Source organism: Fomitiporia mediterranea (genome assembly GCF_000271605.1).
Source record: "Fomitiporia mediterranea MF3/22 unplaced genomic scaffold FOMMEscaffold_1, whole genome shotgun sequence".
NCBI classification, from domain to species: Eukaryota; Fungi; Basidiomycota; class Agaricomycetes; order Hymenochaetales; family Hymenochaetaceae; genus Fomitiporia; species Fomitiporia mediterranea.
In genome coordinates, this window is record NW_006760386.1 from 1,474,545 (window position 1) to 1,487,031 (window position 12,487).

The 12,487-nt window shown below is 48.7% G+C and overlaps 6 protein-coding genes across 6 annotated transcripts; 3 read left to right on the forward strand and 3 right to left on the reverse strand.

The window, feature by feature from the left end:
• Positions 1–1,383: 1,383 nt before the first annotated feature.
• On the forward strand, positions 1,384–4,413 carry FOMMEDRAFT_143923 (DUF590-domain-containing protein; the record flags this gene model as incomplete). The annotated part of the gene is made up of 6 exons (XM_007261466.1): positions 1,384–1,649; positions 1,745–2,045; positions 2,112–2,531; positions 2,594–3,407; positions 3,473–3,591; positions 3,676–4,413. 6 exons carry the CDS (start codon positions 1,384–1,386, stop codon positions 4,237–4,239), a joined length of 2,484 nt encoding a protein of 827 aa, XP_007261528.1. The 3' UTR covers positions 4,240–4,413.
• A 276-nt stretch (positions 4,414–4,689) lies between these two features.
• FOMMEDRAFT_100900 (arginine biosynthesis protein ArgJ) lies at positions 4,690–6,769 on the reverse strand. The gene is made up of 5 exons (XM_007261467.1): positions 6,695–6,769; positions 5,391–6,615; positions 5,201–5,292; positions 4,876–5,140; positions 4,690–4,777 (listed from the first exon to the last, which is right to left on the reverse strand). The coding sequence occupies exons 2-5, from the start codon at positions 6,513–6,515 to the stop codon at positions 4,742–4,744; spliced, it is 1,518 nt and encodes a 505-aa protein (XP_007261529.1). The 5' UTR covers positions 6,516–6,615; positions 6,695–6,769; the 3' UTR covers positions 4,690–4,741.
• Positions 6,770–6,909: 140 nt separating this feature from the next.
• Positions 6,910–7,786, forward strand: FOMMEDRAFT_16232 (60S ribosomal protein L33-A-like protein). Its single transcript, XM_007261468.1, has 3 exons — positions 6,910–6,977; positions 7,184–7,466; positions 7,539–7,786. Exons 1-3 carry the CDS (start codon positions 6,964–6,966, stop codon positions 7,560–7,562), a joined length of 321 nt encoding a protein of 106 aa, XP_007261530.1. The 5' UTR covers positions 6,910–6,963; the 3' UTR covers positions 7,563–7,786.
• Positions 7,787–7,983: 197 nt separating this feature from the next.
• On the reverse strand, positions 7,984–9,277 carry FOMMEDRAFT_16233 (Pirin-domain-containing protein). Its single transcript, XM_007261469.1, has 3 exons — positions 8,959–9,277; positions 8,746–8,886; positions 7,984–8,662 (listed from the first exon to the last, which is right to left on the reverse strand). The coding sequence occupies exons 1-3, from the start codon at positions 9,060–9,062 to the stop codon at positions 8,035–8,037; spliced, it is 873 nt and encodes a 290-aa protein (XP_007261531.1). The 5' UTR covers positions 9,063–9,277; the 3' UTR covers positions 7,984–8,034.
• A 553-nt stretch (positions 9,278–9,830) lies between these two features.
• On the forward strand, positions 9,831–11,736 carry FOMMEDRAFT_73659 (WD-repeat protein; the record flags this gene model as incomplete). The annotated part of the gene is made up of 6 exons (XM_007261470.1): positions 9,831–10,037; positions 10,098–10,832; positions 10,895–11,021; positions 11,104–11,214; positions 11,263–11,416; positions 11,508–11,736. 6 exons carry the CDS (start codon positions 9,831–9,833, stop codon positions 11,734–11,736), a joined length of 1,563 nt encoding a protein of 520 aa, XP_007261532.1.
• Positions 11,737–11,980: 244 nt separating this feature from the next.
• FOMMEDRAFT_130736 (histone-fold-containing protein) lies at positions 11,981–12,405 on the reverse strand (the record flags this gene model as incomplete). Its single annotated transcript, XM_007261471.1, has 3 exons — positions 11,981–12,097; positions 12,154–12,263; positions 12,321–12,405. The coding sequence occupies 3 exons, from the start codon at positions 12,403–12,405 to the stop codon at positions 11,981–11,983; spliced, it is 312 nt and encodes a 103-aa protein (XP_007261533.1).
• Positions 12,406–12,487: the final 82 nt, after the last annotated feature.

The window sequence follows — 12,487 nt, forward strand, 5'->3', positions numbered from 1 at the left end:
GCTCGCTACTGGCTTGGCAGCGTATCTAACGGCTGCGATAGGTAACATCAGAAAATAATAAAACGATATGAAATCAAGATGGCCTCGATGTACGTACTTGCGACGAATTATATTTACTCTTCAACCGATTATCCCGGCCGACGAGATCAGAGCACCAGAGCATATATGCAGACGGCGTGATAAGATACACACTGAATTCTGGATGGATACATCTCGGACTGAACTTGATCCCATTCCGCTAAAGAGACTGACATGTACGTGATCGTTACCAGCGCCACACACCGCGAAACTCGGCCACGCTCACCGAGTATCCACAATTTGCGCTCATCTCGACAGCCTTTGCGAACATGCAATATTTACAGAAGAATTCAAGAATACGCCCTCGGACTGTAACCGAGTCCAGACCTTTGGGTGGGCAAGGAACACCTCCCGCAGCCAACACCAAATTTTCTAGAAGAAGGGATGGAATATTGAGCATATCGTTAGGCTCAACGAATTACAAACACCGAGGGTTAATCCGCAAAGGTGCATCGCCGTCGTGGCTGTAATACTCATACTGAATAGAGTATATGCGCTGAGGATTGAAGCGTATACCTATTCCTAGGTATGGGCGTCGTGATGAGACAAAGAATCCAGTGTATGATATTCATTCTTATGCCTTCCTCCAACCTCGTGCATCAGTACATCATACCTGCATACATGATCAAGGGTAAAGTCCTAATGTGAATGCTCAATGTCCGTTACAAGCTGTACAAAGCGTACACATGTACGTCAGTGTGTTTCGACTTCAAGATAATCAGAACGAAGAGTGATTCGAGGCAACGAAGGTTGTGTGAGCTTGGATACGAGGGGTTGATTATTAGCTTCTTTACCCCGGAAAGAAGCTGGCCAAATATTATCGCGACAAACTGCTCTTTGCTAAATGTAAGTGGCCGCGGAGTTTGCTCGGCTTACGACATACGTAGTAGTCTGCTAAAGATACACACGAACTGCGTTATCGTGGTATATGAGCATTTGGAGCATCAGAGTAAGAAGCCGTCTTATGACTCTTATCAAGTAGTCGATATGCGCAGCAGTAAGGTGTGAAAACGTACGTACGAAACACTTCTTTCTTTACTGATTAGAGCTTTCTATAAGGCTAACTGCGTCCTGTCTTCTGTACAACCAAGGAATCAAAATAAGGATGCATTCATACACTTTGCAGTTGCAGGGCCTAAAATTACGAGAGGAATAAAAATGGAAAATGGAATGCGTCACGACGCGCGTGAGTGGACAGATGCGTGCCTGTGACATCAGTCTCCGTCGTGTTCAGCTCGTGCGCTCTCCAGTCTCGCATCTCCGCTAATTTGCACCTTGACCTCTAACACCGACGAGACGACAACAATGGCGCACTCTCCCTCCAACTCCCCTAAAGTCGACCTCATCCTCGTCTTCCGCGCCTCAAACACAAACTCCTCATACAAGCCCTTATCAAAGCAAGAAACACGCGAAGATGCTCAAGCATCCGAGACAGAATACACGCGATTACTAGAAACGCTTCGTAACGCCGGTTTGAGAGCAAGCGGCAAACGCGGTCAGAAGAATGGACAGTTGCTTATCTTCGTTTGGTCGCCTGCGACGAGACTTGCGAAGCTTGTTCAACGTGAACGGTACGTACAGACCATTCATTTCTTAGTCTTAGAATAGAATTTGCGTACTTATGACGCGGATGTTTTACATACATATGATCCACTACCACTTTCAGATATTCGGACTTCCTGCGCGGACTTCCGACTTCGGAACTCCTTACGAAAGATGCGACTACTTTGTCTGACCCGTCGACGCTCTCACCAGCGGATCGCCTGCGGATTGTTTATGAATTTGTCACTTCGACGCCTCATGATGGCGGACTTGGAGTTGTCCCTGGTAGTCCGCAATGGCCACGTGTGGAAAGCGTGCTTGCACTACATGACCGCGAGTTTAATGACTTATGGTTACGCAGTTGGACGCGTCGACAGATTGGCTTTGGGATTGGAAGAAATGAGCTGGATAAAATCAAGGATCAGGTTTGTACACTATTCGGCTCGTGCATATTCACGTTCCCATCTAACCAATATGATGTTTTTATTTAGTTTGGTGAAGCAGTCGCGCTTTACTTCGCTTTCCTCTCTTCCTACACAACCTCCCTAGTATACATCGCTGCTCTTGGAACGGCATTCTACCTCCTACGCATGCCATACTCCGCCATCTACTCAACGCTGCTCATGGCATGGTCGATATTCTTCGTGGAGTTCTGGCGCATTCGGGAACGTACACTTTCCGTGAGATGGGGTACGCGTGGGTCTTTCCGCGTAGAACGCCGTCGAGCGCAATACAAGGACGCAGGAGGACCAGGAATCAAGTTCCCATGGTGGAAACGTGATGCCCGCATTTTCGCGAGCTTACCAGTTATATTGCTCTTTGCAGCAGCACTTGCTGCATTGTTAACGGCTATATTTATATTCGAGGCGTTCGTGACGCAGTTGTACACTGGACCGGGACAGAAGATCATTGTAAGTCGTTCTTGGAAATTTCGGCGTTTGACCATTGAGACTGAGATGCTTTTTATTTTAAGTCTTTCAGCCCTACACTGTTATTCGTCGCTCTGGTCCCAAGACTACTTCAGCTATATCAATCCTACGCAGTGAAGCTCACAGACTGGGAAAACCACGCACACGAATCAACATACGAGGCTTCACTCACAATCAAGACATTCACACTCTCAGCAATCGTCGCGTACCTAGGTCTCGCACTCAGCGCATTCGTATACATGCCCTTCGGCGAACAACTCATGGCAAGTGTCTCCCGCACGCTCTTCGTAACCAGTGCAGCTGTAGGCGCACAAGCGACGCGTGCGGCAGATTTCATCAATACGACTGCTGGGTTCACCGCTGAGAAGGTTGCGGAAAGTCCAATTTCATTTCTAGGTGGTTTATTTGGGAAGAGTGATGGGAATGGGAAGAACGCGTCTGTGTGGGCGAATAGTGCGAAGACGGATCCTGCAAGGTTGCAGAATCAGATGTTCGCGTATACGGTTACGCAGCAGGTTGTTGGGACTTTTACGGAAGTTGGGTTGCCTTTCGTCATGCGTAAGGTTGAGGCCTTCCGTTCTGGGTCGTCAAAGTCCGCTACTAGTTCGAGTGCTGGATCTGCTGGGATGTCCACTACTCCGTCGGCTGTCAGCGTGGACGGTGCGAAAAAGAGCAATAACGGGAAACGAGTTGTATTTGAAGATGAAGAACGTGGTGATCGAGATGAACGCGAGTTTCTGGCTCGAGTACGGCATGAAGCTTCGCTGCCTCCGTATACGCTGTTCGCGGACTTTAGTGAGATGGTCACCCAGTTTGGATACGTTTCGTTGTGGAGTACGATTTGGCCGCTTGCACCTGGTAAGTGCCATCTATCACTTTTTGGGAAGGAAGGAAGGTGTATTGACGTTTGTTTTGATTTAAAGTAATGGCTCTTCTGAATAACTGGCTTGAGTTACGGAGCGATGCGTTCAAGATTGCGACTAATTGTAGAAGGCCCTTGCCTTTCCGAACGGATACTATTGGGCCTTGGGTGGACACTATGGTTCGTACCTCTCCTCCACTCATTCATTCCTTCATTCATAGAATTCTACTCTTCAATTAACTGACTGGAATATTTGGTATACAGAGTTTCATCGCCTGGCTCTCAGCACTCACCAACTCCGCACTCGTCTACCTATTCAGTCCCGACAACTTCACTCCACAACGCAACCTCTCCTCCATAACAACAGGTAGCACACTCGATATGCCATCCTCTAGTACCTCCACCCCGCCCGATGTAAACCCAACATTCCACGTAAACCCCAACACAGCACCCACCTCCCTCCTCCTCCCCGCTCTCCTCGTCGCACTCTCCGCAAGCCACCTACACACTCTCGCCCGCCTTCTGATCCGACATATACTAGAAAGGGCTTTGTGGAAAGGGAGTGAGGCTGCGGAGGAGGTGGAAAGGTGTGAGAGGGAGGTGAAAGGGTGGTATTTGAGGAGTTTGGGTGTGGAGGGCGTAGAAGGGGTGGAAGATGTGAAGGAGAAGCTTGAGAGGGGTAATGAGGGGATTACTGAGGATGTGAAAGTGCAAGAGAAGCTGAGTGAGGGTAAGGGAAAGGATGGAGAGGAACGAGAGGACCCTACGGGATTTTGGACGAGAGATGAGGGGATGGATGAGATTAGGAGGGCGGTGAAGGATGCGTGATGTCATTTGTTGAAACGGCTTCATATGAGAAACGTTTTTCGAAAGACGGACTCATGGAATACTAAACGAATTTCTTCCTTTTGAAACTTACCTGCACGTTGTCTTTCTTTGTTCCCGAAGTCACGAAGCTTTCCTTTTCGTAACACTAATACGCTAATCAATAGTTTTGTCTCGGTCCCCTGTGTATCTGTTGTAGCTTACTGTTTGATAGACGTTTTCGGTTTATGACATACATGCATGTTTTGCAGTTCCAGTCCTTTCACTTCTGTCTGCATGAATTGATGTCAAGGACATAATACGAACCCTACGTGCATGCCAACCAATATCAATATTTTAAGCAAAAACAAGAACGTCATATCGAAGTGAAATATATCTACTAATTACATCTTAATGACAATCCTAAGACAAGTCAAGAGGAAAAAAAAACGGAACCAAAAAAAAATTGCATCTACTTTGTGTAATGACTTGACTGTAGAGGGAAGAGGGTAGAATGATATTCAATTTAGCTGCGATAGTCTCCGTTGATGCGTACGTATTCCTATAACAAAAAATCCCAAAAATCATTAGCGAAAACCCAAACGATGCAGAAAGAAACACAAGGGTAAAAAAGAAGAGAAGAATAAAAAAGACACTCACATAACTAAAATCACAAGTCCAATACGTCGCCTTCTCCCCACCTAAACCTAACTCGACGCGTATCTCGATATCTTCATTGCGTAGAATTTCCTTGGCGCGGACTTCGTCTACGCCGACTGGTTCGCCCTTTTCGAGGAGCCGGAGGGGAGTTGAGTTGGATGAGAGAGGGGATGGGAGGAGGAAGACGGAGACGAGGGAAGGGTTGACGGGTTTTGTGAGAGAGGAGGGTGGGATGGAGCCTGTTGCTGCTAGGATGCGGCCCCAGCTGGAGGGGAGTTGTTGTCAATGGTTTAAGTTGGAAGGGAAGAGAAAGGGAAGGACGTACTTCGCGTCTTCTCCGTAAAGTGCAGTCTTCACGAGCGCGGAAGTAGAGATCCGAGAGGCGATAGCATGCGCGTCGGCGTACGTCGCAGCGCCCTAAACAAATAAACGCGAAAAGTAGAGACATAAGTCTTCTTCAATATCACTGCAAAAGAAAACAGAAAAGAGAGTAAGGCAAAGAAAGTCAAACGTACATCTACAGTAACAGTAACGAACTTTGTCGCACCCTCCCCATCACGGACGACCAATTGTGCAAGCTCTGCCGCGAAGTTCGTCAATGCATCTCGGAACTGTACGAACGCATCGCCGCTATTCACATCGATCGTCGCGTTCTTCAGCTCATTCGCCGGTACAGCAGCACCGTTAGCAAGTACAAGCAGAGTATCGTTCGTACTCATGTCTCCATCGACGGAGATAGAGTTGAACGACCGATCCGTGGCATATGCGACTGCTTCGCTTAGCGCTTGAGGGGTTACGGGTGCGTCGGTGAGGATTAAGCCAAGTAACGTTGCGTGTAATTCCTTTTTCCCTCCTGATGGTGGTAACCCCATGTTCGGATGAATCATCCCTGCGCCTTTCGTCATTCCACCAATACGATATTCACGTCCACCTACGGAAAAGGACGCGGCGCGTAACTTGGGGAACGTGTCCGTCGTCATGAACGCGTGTGCGGCGCGTTCCCAGTGCGTGAAAGTGTGTCCCATAGGTGAAGATTCGGCATTGGGGTCGGGAGCGTTTGTCGAAGATGGTTTGAAGGATGATATACCGGAAAGGATTTTGTCAATTGGAAGCGGTTGTCCGATGACACCTGTGCTCATAACCAAACTCTCTGCCTTCTCGCCCTCTTGCACACCTTTCCCAACCGATTTGTCGATTAACGCGTTTGCAACTGTATCAGCGGCCTTCACCATACTCCACGCATCCTCCATCCCTTTCTTTCCAGTTACGGCATTCGCACACCCACTATTAACGACAACACCACGTATCCTCCCCTCCGTATTCTGCAACACATCCTGACACACGAGAACAGGAGCGGCTGCGACAGCGTTCCTCGTAAACACGCCCGCTGCAGCTGCCGGTTGAGCTGTTGATGAAATAGCAAGCCCGAGGTCTAGGATCCCCGCCTTTTTCTTGACTCCTGCATGAGTTCCACCTAAGAGATAACCTCGCGGGAAAGCAGAGGACGGAATCTGGCGGTGATGATGCGTCTTTGGTGGGAGAGGCGCCATATGAAATGTAAGGCCCTCATTTGCTGAAGCCTTCGTCGAGGACATGCGGGCAAAAGAGCGTAGCTTGATCCAAGAACGAGGCAGAGCCATACTACCAGGCCAAACGAACACGAAGCGATGACTTCAAGTAAAGGTCTTGTATATTGATAAGTTGCAAGGCAAGGCTATACGAATTGTATCCTCAACGACTCTAGTGTACAAACAATAGCCCAGAAAAAAAAGGGAGTACGTAAGTACATCAACCTAAACGAACGCAAAAAGGACGTTACTCTTGCAACGCTCCGTTACTCGACGAGCCGTATATATACTCAACAACAACTCGAGTGTTGTCGTCGACGGTCGAGTGCAGTCCGACACGACTGCATCGCTGCTTTATACAAACGTCCGTTGAGCACATTCCGCTATGCTAAAATTAATGAGATGTATTATGTAACAAGATGCCAATTTGGGTAAGGTATGGTTATGTAATTCGTGTCAGAATGTGTTTTGGACTGTGAAAGTGTAGACGAAGGGACAACGACGACCAGCAAGAACAACGATGGGCTCAACTAGGTGAGTTATCACTTCTCTGGGTGCTGCTGCTATGCTCTGGATGTTTGGACTGGGTAGGGTGTGAAGGGAGTGGGTTGAAAAGGATGGATTGAGTAGATATGTGATGGATGGCATGGGTAGATGAGGTTGACATGTCCAACGTCGAACAACAAGCGGCAGCACAAACTTCTTCAATAATTAATTCTCATTATTTATCCCTCTTCTAGACTCTACTCAAAAGGCCGCCTCCTCAGCCACAAGCGCGGCAAGCGCAACACGCGCCCCAACACCACACTCGTCCAAATCGAGGGCGTCGGCTCCAAAGAGGACGCACAATTCTACCTCGGCAAACGTGTAGCATACGTCTACCGTGCCAAGCGCCCTATCAACGGCTCGAAGGTCCGTGTTATCTGGGGGAAGGTGACTCGTTCGCATGGAAACTCTGGTGTCGTGAAGAGTAAATTCAGGAGCAATATCCCGCCGAGAGCGTTTGGGGCTGCTGTTCGTATTGTGCGTATTTTGTCTTATCGTTTTCTCTCTCATTTTTCTGTGTGCTTACGGCTGGATGATTTTGCTGGGCAGATGCTGTACCCCTCATCGATCTAAAACGCATGGAGATGGTGTTTAGTATCAGGTGCTTATTATGCCTTACCCATGCTATGCTGCATTCTTTACCAGCTATCAGCTATCAACTGTTTCTGTACCTCCTCTATCCGCAATAAGAGCAAGCATGCATATATGGGCAATACGCATGATTAATAGTTGGGTTTGCAAGGTGTCTCGAGCGAATATGTACGAAAATGTTTTCGATTTATAACATTACTGAGGCCATATGCTGTTAACCTGCTTGGGTGCCATCCGGTGTCAAAAAAATGTTGCGACCCTTTTTCTTCAGATCGACTCTTACACCTCGCCTTTTGCTGGACTTCGTTTGCTGGTGCTTCCTCAAGAATCTGTAACCCTGGGATATAATATACGCCTCTTCGACGAGTTACTCAATCGACAAAATTATTCAGGTCATATACTAAACAAGTAATGCAAGAGAAAAGAGTACAAGTACAAAGCCACTTTACTTTATCTACTCGACATCAAACAACAAGACCTCCGCAACTCTATCTCCAACATTCTCAACCTCAAGCACCTTCCCCTTCTCTCCAAAGATATACGCTCCATCTCCCTCACGCAAGAATACCTCCTCTACCGCACCCTTATCTTTCTCGCCGCTAGCGACGCGCACGCTAGCGCCTGCTGAGTCGTTAGGGTTGTACCCGCTCGTTTGGACGACATGGATATACTTCTTCCGCAAGGAGGTCTCCGCATCCTTGTTCGTCGAATAAACCTTCTCGGGGAACGCTGAAGGCAACTTCGTACCCGGACTCAAAAGACTCGCAAAAAGCGTAACAGGACTCTGCACCGGCGCAGGTCCCTTCCCATCTCCATCCCCATCTCTCACCTCACTCAAAACACCCTCCGCACCTACAGGTGCAACAACCCTACACCACGTATCCTTCTTCTCCTCGTCTGTAAAGTGTCGAGTGAAGTACTTAGCTGGTAAGCCAGCTTTCCAAGGTAGAGTCCAAATTTGTAAGAAGTGGACGGGGAGGGAGCCGTGACATTTTTCGGAGTGGGAGATCCCTGGTGAGCCGGCTGAGGTTAGTTGGAGGTCTCCGCGTTTGAGGATCTCGGTGTTGTTCATTGAGTCTTTGCTGTGTATTAAGGTATAACACATTAATTAGTTAGTCGGTTAATTTCAAAGCGAGGAAGCGAGGAAAGGTAGTGCTAGACGTACTGCTCAAGCTCTCCTGAAACTACGTAGGAGAATATCTCAAACTCGCGATGCGAGTGGGTACCGAAACCCGTACGAGGTTTGACGCGGTCCTCGTTGATGACACGAAGACTACCGAATTGCATGTGCTCGGGGTCTTGGTACCTACAAACCAATAAATCATCAGCATACAAACACATAATGATCCATGGAAAGGTGATTAGATGGTAAACGCACATGGCAAAGGAGAACGTATGAAAAGTCTTGAGCCAATCGTGGTCCGCATGTCCACGTTCCGTGCTCCGACGAGGGACGATCTTAACTCCCGTTGCAGCTGCCATCTTACTCGCTTGTTCTAGTAAGGAATTGCTGTTTGTACTAGTAGCCAGTGAATAGAGACGAGAGCGAGCTGTGTTAATCACTGAGCGTAGGAGAGACGACAGGGCTGCTGCAGTAAAGACAAGCAAGAGTTCTCCAAAGATGTTTCACGCTGTAGTGCGCAGCTAAGTGGGCAGTGAGACATGATGCTCTCCATCGAGCAGTATTTATACTTGGCTTTGGGGAGTCCCCAGTCCGGCGTCGGAGAGAGAGAGTATGTAACGTGAGGACACTCTCGCCTTTTATGGGCATCTAATCGAAGCACGCCGAAGCAACCTTTGATTTTCCGCATCCAGACCCTGAGTCTCACGACCCAATTTGGGATGACCCTGAATGGCCACTTACATAATACTAGTGCGGCAACTCTTGGACTAAGAAGTTAGGAGGGGGGTTTGGGGGGCTTTGCCCCCCAATTAGGTTTGGGATAAGTTGGGTTGTTAGGTTTGGGTGTTAGGATGGGTTTTGGCTAGGATTAGGGAGGGGAACATGTATTTTATTAGAAAAGGACTTTATTTTGACTTAGTGAAATTCAAGTTGAACTGTGGGTGGCCAATTCAAGCTAACCAAAAAAGGACCGTGGGACTCAGGGTCTGGATGCGGAATTGACGCGACTCGCCGAAGCACATGACAAATCCTAATAAACCTTAAATTTTGTACCATTTCTCTCAGTCAGTTATTTCCTGGCTTGGTGTAGGTGAATACAGGCCTACACCAGCTCGGCGTTGCTGACAATGGCGACACTCCTCCCGCCCCCAAAACGTCCTAAACTATACCACGGTGTTCCAGAGCCTGACAAACCACCCGAAGAGCCTGTTCCGAACGTCGTCGTTCAGTTCGTTTCAGAAGACGATGGAAAGAGTATCGCACCTGCTGTTCAGCTTCCTGCTAATGTGAGCAGGGAGGATCTGGAGCTGCTCGTCAATAAGCTGTCTACAAAGGTGCGCCTTCCAATCCACTCACCAGATACTGCACTATGCTAATCGAAATAATCCAAACAGGACAGCGATGAGCCAACACCATTCTCATTCTACATCTCTCTCCCTCCTCCAAAAGGCGGCCCCTCAAGCACCCCAACGCGCGTAACGATCACCAAATCCATCTTATCCGACGTCCTCTCCAACGACTCATACAACCTCACAGCAGAAGACAAGCTCACAATCATATGCGCCCCTCAAGCCGTCTTCCGCGTCCGCCCCGCAACGCGTTGTTCCTCCTCTCTCTCAGGACACAGCGCACCCATCCTCTGCGCCGCGTTCTCACCCACCGGTGCGAGGCTTGCAACTGGTTCGGGGGACTGTACGGCAAGATTATGGGATTTGGACACGGAGACGCCGGGTCCTGCGCTTGTAGGGCATAAAGGATGGGTTTTGTGCGTTGCGTGGGAGGGTATGGAGAGAAGACTTGCTACGGGTGGACATGATGGACATATACGACTTTGGGATGCGAAGACTGGTGCTCCGCAAGGGGACGCGCTGAAAGGACATACGAAGTGGGTGATGAGCCTCGCTTGGGAGCCTATACACCTCAACGCTAGCTCGCCCCGACTTGCGAGTGCCTCGAAAGATGGGACGGTACGTGTTTGGTTACCCGCTTCGAGGAAGTTGGAGTATACGCTCGGTGGACATACGGCGAGTGTTAATTGCGTGTTGTGGGGTGGAGGTGGGATTGGTGGGAAGGGGGTGTTGTATACTGCCTCGAGTGACCAGACGGTGAAAGTTTGGGATCCGAACGGGGTACGTGAATTTAAAACATATGCTTCGTGAAAGTTGACTGAAGAGATTGATTTAATTTACAGGGAAAGTTACTACACACCCTAAAAGAGCACGCACATTGGGTTAACACCCTCGCACTCAACACCGATTTCGTCTTACGAACAGGACCCTTCGATCATACGTCCAAAAAGCCTGCTTCAGACGAAGAAGGTAAGCTACCTCCCTTCCCCCTCGTCCTCTTGCATACACATGATCTAATCGATTCAATCCTAATTTGATTGTCTCTCCACAGCCCAATCCCTCGCATCAAAACGCTACACCTCCCTCCTCTCCACAACTCCCGAACTCCTCATCTCAGGCTCAGACGACCACACCCTCTTCCTCTGGTCTCTATTCCCCTCTCGTTCTGGTTCTCCCTCTTCCCCTGAAATCCAAATCCAAGCAAAAGAAGAAGCAGCGAAGAAAGGAGGCAAGCTCAAACCCCTCACCCGGCTCGTCGGACACCAAAAACAAGTGTCGCATGTCTCATTTAGCCCGGATGGGAGGTGGGCGGCGAGTGCGAGTTGGGATAGTAGTGTACGTGTTTGGGAGGGGAGGACTGGGAAGTGAGTGTTCCTTCCGCATACAAAGAAACAAACAGCTTTACTTCTTTAAAAGCAACGGTGTTTGATTATATTTTATTTTATATTTTGATAGGTTTGTAGCGACGCTACGAGGACACGTCGGAGCGGTGTACCGGCTTGCGTGGTCTGCTGATTCACGGCTGCTCGTGAGCGCTAGCAAGGATAGTACGCTCAAGATCTGGGACCTCAAGACGTATAAGCTCAAGACTGACCTTCCTGGACATACCGACGAGGTGTACTGTGTTGACTTCGTTGCTGATAAACTGGTTAGTGGTGGACGAGATCGGCAGGTCAAGATGTAAGTGGCCACCTCATCGGCGACGACATATGCTAACGTTCTTTACAGATGGAAGAATTAGAATAGACGACTGTTGTGACATATTCATCGAATTGATTAGCAAAGCTTTCCTCGATATCTCACTTCGCACACATAGAATGAGTTTGCAAATATTGCCACAATAGTATAGCGGTGATAATACACAGAAATACAAAAAGATAAAAAAGGAGTAAACAAAACGAATATCTAACAGCCCCAGACGAACGAAATCATGCGCCGAAACCGTAGAGGGTACGCCCTGAGCGCTTGAGTGCGTAGACAACGTCGAGTGCAGTGACAGTCTTGCGCTTGGCGTGTTCTGTGTAGGTGACAGAGTCGCGGATGACCTGGAGGGATAAGTCAATAACTGCTGCAACGGGTGGATGGATTGATGGTCACTGACATTCTCGAGGAAGACCTTGAGGACACCACGAGTCTCTTCGTAGATGAGACCAGAGATACGTTTTACACCACCACGACGGGCAAGGCGACGAATGGCAGGCTTGGTAATACCTGATCGAAGTCGAGTCAACAAAGGTCAACGTTAATCAATTGCTTAAAGGTACATACCCTGAATGTTATCACGGAGAATCTTGCGGTGACGCTTCGCGCCGCCCTTGCCAAGACCCTTTCCGCCCTTTCCGCGTCCAGACATTGTCGATTGAGTGTGGTGGGGTGGAGGTGAGGTGGTGATAAGTGTTGTTGAAGGTTGTGGTTGTTGGGAGAGAGGTGATTAG